This window comes from Arvicanthis niloticus, chromosome 13 (assembly GCF_011762505.2).
Source record: "Arvicanthis niloticus isolate mArvNil1 chromosome 13, mArvNil1.pat.X, whole genome shotgun sequence".
NCBI classification, from domain to species: domain Eukaryota; kingdom Metazoa; phylum Chordata; class Mammalia; order Rodentia; family Muridae; genus Arvicanthis; species Arvicanthis niloticus.
Genome location: NC_047670.1, coordinates 59,055,035 through 59,061,034, shown reverse-complemented (window position 1 = coordinate 59,061,034; position 6,000 = coordinate 59,055,035). Strand labels below are relative to the sequence as shown.

Sequence of the window (6,000 nt, the reverse complement as noted above, 5' to 3'; positions counted from 1 at the left end):
AGGGAGAACAGGCAGGAAACGTGTGAGAAGCAGCCCCGCAAAGAGCCAGGGGCCAGCTGGTGTATCGGAACTCATAACTAGAGTAAGTCAGAGCACACTGTGACACCCCCAGCTTCATCTCCCGCCTGAATGTCTGGCACAGGAAGCCACGCATTTGAGCTGTTGCAAGCACGCTGTCCCTGCTGTCTGCCAGGAGGGTCTGATCAAAGCACAGCCGGGGGTTTAGTGGTTTTTATTTAATATCCAGAAATCCAAAGGACACATTGCTTCAAACAATTAAAAAGACAATAAAGCATTGCCGCAAGCGGGGCGGAACAGATTTGGCTGCTTGGATATAAGATCCCCCTTTGTTGGCCGATGAGGAAGGATGCAGGGGGCCCTGAGCTGGGGCTTGCACAACTGGGTGCAAAGGGGGCACAAGAGCTGCCTGTGGGTCCACAGAGGTCTGGAGAACTGGACGGGACGTGCTAGTCAGTGCAGGACAGAAGGGACAGATCTGACCTGCAGATCTGGGGGCAGGGGTGCAGACCTGCCTGTCCCTTCTTCAAGACCCCATGGGAGTGACAGATGATGACATTTCTACCAGTTTTAGTGGCCAGACCTCTCAACAATACCAGGAGAGTATGAAGATCCAAATAGTAGAAGGTTCCAGAACTTTAGCTCAAAGAGAAGCATTTGTATTCCAGGGGAACTGGAATTTCCCACAGAGAACTGTGGGAAAGTTTGGGGGTGGGCACTGGTTACCTGAAGTCATTTGGGCAGGGGTTCTCCCCCCCCCTTTTTTTTTTTTTTTTTTTTTTTTTTTTTCTGTGAAGAAAGCTTTGTCTTACATGGGTAGCCCTGAAGTTGGCCTAGGTATCTTAGTTATTGGTGCCTTTGTCCAGGCAATGGTGTAAATGCCAGCGCCACAGTAGAGGGATAGCAAGGACAGCCCTTCACTGGTGTGTGAGAACCACACCTCCACACTCAGACAACAGGGAAGGTCACAACCTGGCTTCCCAAGTCCTGCCCCAGGCAAAGGAGCCTGCTTGGATTCCAAGCAGGACTTGTCCCCTCCAGACAGGAATCCCCGGAAGCCACCGCCCCTCCCAGACCAGTCATTTCCTTCCCTTCAGCACCTAAGTCTTTGCAGCTAAACTCCCTGCCCCAGATCACCTGTGAGCAGAGCAAAGCGGCCCCAGCAGCTCTCAGGTGCTGTTGTGGTTCTGTGTCTGTGAGGAAGGCAGCACAGAACCTTCCAGACCTGAGTATTTTGTCAGTGTGGCTCTTTAATGTCACGGCATCCCACAGGGAGACACGGTAATGCCGTTTTAATTATCTCTCTCCCCTGCTGGGAAGCCTCCTCCACCTGACTGGCTATTCCAAGCTTCGTCCTCATCTTAGCAACAGTGGAACCAAGGGAAGATATGAAACTGTTTTCTGGAACGTCGCTGTTGGCGTTCAGTTCAGTATCAGCACCTCACTGGTGCCACAGCCCTGGTTCGTGGTAAGGTGGGAATCAGGAAAGGAAGGCTCTCTGTAGCTGCCATGACCGCTGAAGGCTCAAGAAAGAGGGTAGCTGTACTGCAGGTGAGAGGAAGGAGGAGCGTGAAGAGCAGTGAACCACAGAAGCAGGATTCCTGAGACAAGGAGCCAGCCAGCCATGGCACCACCCCCAAAGTCAAGCAGCATCTAGGAGGGTATGGACGGTTCATAGGTCCCACTGCCTGCTGAGACACACATCACAAACCCACTCCTGGCTGGTTGAAGGGAGAGTGCATTTGGAGACAGGAGCCTTGCGGACATCGTGGGGTCAGTGAGGTCATACAGGGGATGGTTCCACTTCAGAATGAAGAGGAGACTGATAGAAGAGGAGGAATGGTGTGAAGGCAGAGAAAGGCAGCCTGCCAGCACCTCTGTCTCCTACTCTCAGCCTCCAGAGCCGCCAGATGCACGCCTCTGTCGTTCTGGCTGCCGGTAGCCTGTGGTCATAATGGATTCCCACCCTCTTGTAAAGACTCTAAAAATGTGTCCAATTCCCTAACAGGGCCTCAGAGATGGAAGGTTCCGACTCCAAGCCGGCTCAAACTGCACATTCAGAGCCAGCAAGAGACCTAGACATGCCCTGTACAAGCTGCCCTGGGGCCCCAAGGCATTCTGGGTCCTGAGAGTTCATGTAAAAGGTCAGTTAAAATCAGCAAACCGCAAGACGGATGGGGGTGGAGACACACGTCAGGAGTCTAAATCTTCTGAGACTCAGGAGTGAAAAACTGAGAAGATCTTTTTACTGAGGCAAGACCCTGCTTCCAAGGAGAGCCCAGCCCAGGGGATTCCTGAGGACAAATGGGGCGGAGTCCCTGGAGCCAGGGCTGTTGAAGTAATTGCTCCATGGGTTGGAGCACAGGTGGACAGCCCTCTCCAGCCCAGGGCTAGGCTGGGTCTTTGTTCTTTTTCATCTTTTGGGGGAGGCAGAAAAAAAGAGGAAGTGAGGCCTCAAACCGGAGAGGGTGTTTGAAGCACCAAGTTCTCAGTGACCTAACCAGCGAGGGAACCACACAGGGAAAGGGTTTAAAACCAAACCAGGCAGGGAGCAAAGAGGAGAGGCATCACACAGCTGGGCCCCGGGAAGCCTAAGGCCTCCCTGGGGAGATGTTTCCTGGGAAAGCAGGGATGGTGGATGGATACACCCATTTTTCTTGCTTAGAACTTGTCCAGGAAGGATCAGTTGCTCTGTCACTCCACGTCCTTGTACTTGGTGAACAGCGTGTAAAGGACCCGCAGAGTGGACTTGAGGTCCAAGTTCACCACATCTGCAAAAGGAAGGAAACAGCGTTCAGCCGGGCGGTGGTGGCGCACGCCTTTAATCCCAGCACTCGGGAGGCAGAGGCAGGCGGATTTCTGAGTTCGAGGCCAGCCTGGTCTACAGAGTGAGTTCCAGGACAGCCAGAACTACACAGAGAAACCCTGTCTCAAAAAACCAAAAAAAAAAAAAAAAAAAAAAAAAAGAAAGAAAGAAAAAAACAGTGTTGACTGAAGAGGACAGACTAACTGCGGGCTCTATTGCTACACACGTAGCAGAAAGATGCCTGGCACCTACCCCACAGGCTGCCTGGGACCCTGACCCCTGCTGTCCCTCTCTTTATGCTTGGAGTTGCTCTGGTGGGTGTTACCTTCAGGGCGTGCCTTGGGCTTCTTGAGACCTCCGTCCAGCATCAGTTCAAAGGCAAAGGCCACATTGTGCACCTGCCGGGGACAAGACAGGAGCAGGGTCAGTGACAGTAAAGTCCATGCCCCCCACACCCGACCATGTCCACATAATCCTCCCTTCTGTGTAGAAAGAACTGACTCTTTCTCTTTTACAAAGCCCACTAGGACACAGGACGGGACACTGGGAAGGCACACAAAGGGAGTCCATGGGGATGACTCAACAATTATTCTTTCTCTTGCCAGGGATCTGGGGTTCATGGAAGAACCCCATAGCAGCCCCCAGCCTGCCCTCCTCCACACAGGACTCATAACCAAGTGCTCCCTCTGAGCCAGAATTTACTACATGGCGAGAAATGACAGGTTGGAAAACGGAGGCTGAGGGAAGACAAGTCCTTTGCTCAGCCCCTGAGGGTGCTCCTCTGAGCACAGGGTGGCTTCATGCTACCTGGTCAGATAACTAAAGAGCTGGGCAGGCTGAACATTCTTGGAGGCCTGACTGTGTCTCTGTGAGGTACACTGCCCTTGAGGCATTGGGGACCTTGTTGGAATTGAGGTTAGCTCAAGGGCCAGCATGGAGGCCCCTGGTCCTAGTCCCTAACGTCTACCTGCCTGACCACCCTGCCCTGCCCTGCCCATCCAATTGGACACTCAGTTGAGGCTTCCATTCTGCGAATGGCTGGAGAAGCTCCAAGTTGGGGGTCTCTTTATCTTATTTAAAGTCTACAGGAGTCAAGACCAACCAAACCATGTGCAGCCTCCACCTGCCCTGAGCAAAGGAGGATGGGAAAATGGACCATCAAACCAGCAAGTGCATAGCCAGCCGCCAGCTGGACAGGCCTTAGGGTTCATAGTGACCAACTGTCTCTCCAGTAGTAGCACTGTCTGTCACTCCACTATGAGTGAGCCATGAGCCAGCAATAATCTCCTTACAGTGTCAATTATGAATTAACAGAAGGCAGAAACCCGTAGGGTCTAAGCTACCCAGTCCTGTGGCTCACCCCAACCCTACTCCTCACTCCTGCGCCAGTGCTGAGAGTGAATCCTGGGTTTCCTGTGCAGTTGGCATAAGCTCTGCCTCTGAGCTATTTCTCCAACCTAATGTGGTTTGCTTTTGTCTTTGTTTTTTCTGAGACAGTCTCATTTAGCCCAGGCTGTCCTCGAACTAAGTATAGGAAGATAACTTTGACCTTCCAATCTTCCTGCCTCCACCTCTCAAGCACTGGGATTACAGATGTTTATCACTGTGCCTGTTTACACAATGCCAGGGATAGAACCCAGGGCGTGTGTTTGCTAGACAAGTACTCTACCAGCTGAACCACATTCCCCAGCCTAATATATCTTTGGTTAAAGATACATGCTTCTGTTATGCTTGAGGGAGTACCCCTCATATACCCCCTACTCTGCTTGCCATATCTTTGCCTCCTTCAGCACTCTTGAAATGCCACCAAGATGCCTTGGGTCAGAGCAAAGGACCCTCAGCTTCAGGCTATGTAGCTGATCAGAGACACTGTCTGCCTCAGTCCAGGGCATGGTTCTCCCAGCCCTTGAGACTAGGAGACTGTGTGTGTGTGTGTGTGTGTGTGTGTGTGTGTGTGTGTGTGTGTCAAGGTTCATAGCAACGTGGCAATCACAGCTGTGATGACCCTCATCACTACCCCAGGAGGAAGAGGTCAGAACATATATGTGAATATGTAAGAAAGGGACCCAGTCCTCATGGCCTGATGAGGCAGCCCCAGATGCCTGCAGAGTCCAACACCCTGGCCTCCCATCTCCCTGGAGAGTGCGAGAACTCTCTTGCTGTGTGCTCATCACCAGAAGTGTCTTTGATTTGTAGATCAGGGCAGTGGCTTGCATGGATGTTCATCCTGGTTTCAAAGAGAGAAAGCCAAACTGGGGAATGTGGCTTCTGCCATCTGTACAAAACCTTGTTTGGACAAAGACCCAGTTCCACTGGGTAAATCCACTGTTCTCATCAGCCTCCTTATTAGTTTAAACAAAGACACGATTTCCTGGAGATAATACAGCCACATAGGGGCCTGGATATACAAGAACCTGTTCACCAGACAGTCTAACCTCTGATTTCTATAACTCCAGCAGCTCTGTACTGCTCATTCCTCACTGTATCTGTTCTCCCTTCATCCCCAGTGCGGACTCCAACCTGCCAAGACCTCTCTAATCCATCCAATTCTCTCTCTGCAGGCACGAGAGGAACGACATTTGGCCATGAGCAGACAGACTGCTTGGTGCCAGGAACCAGCAGATTGATAAACACTGGCCTGTTCTCTGCTCTCACCCTGGCTCCCACCACAGTTGTCACCGTCTGCCTCCTTGCCTCATGGGCCTCGCACTTTGGAAAAATAAAGTGGCAGGTGCCATGAGTCCCAAGCAACCCAGACTAGTCTCTGCCAAGTCCCCAGAAGTGAGGCACTAACTCTTCAGTGACAGACCTAACTGCAGGGAGCCTGGAAGGGACAGAGAGCACAGAAAGAGCAGATACAGAGACAAACTCAAGGGCTGACCCAAAGACTCCTACAGGAGGAATGTTCTAGAAACCAAGCACAGAAATAAAATATACCTACATGCACACAGTCCCACCACAATACATATATACACACATGTATGCACACACACACATACATACACACATGTATACACACACACATATATATAGACACAGGGTTATATGAGGACACAAACATACACACAGGCATACATGAGGTCACATACATATTACATGAATACATAAATACACACATACATAGGCATGCATATTTATATAAATGAATATACACATATATGTATATACACTCATGA

General features: G+C 51.1%; 1 protein-coding gene across 4 annotated transcripts in view; it reads right to left on the bottom strand.

Moving 5' to 3' along the window:
* Positions 1 to 217: 217 nt before the first annotated feature.
* The window catches only part of Parvb (parvin beta), a 79,985-nt gene continuing 74,202 nt past the window's right edge, over positions 218 to 6,000 (bottom strand). For all 4 annotated transcript variants that reach the window (XM_034516186.3, XM_076911776.1, XM_076911778.1 and 1 more), the window contains exons 12-13: positions 3,150 to 3,222; positions 218 to 2,789 (exon numbers count right to left, since the gene is read on the bottom strand). In XM_034516186.3, the coding sequence (XP_034372077.1) occupies positions 2,713 to 2,789; positions 3,150 to 3,222 (150 nt within the window). In that variant the 3' untranslated portion in view covers positions 218 to 2,712. The remainder of the gene's footprint in view (positions 2,790 to 3,149; positions 3,223 to 6,000) is intronic.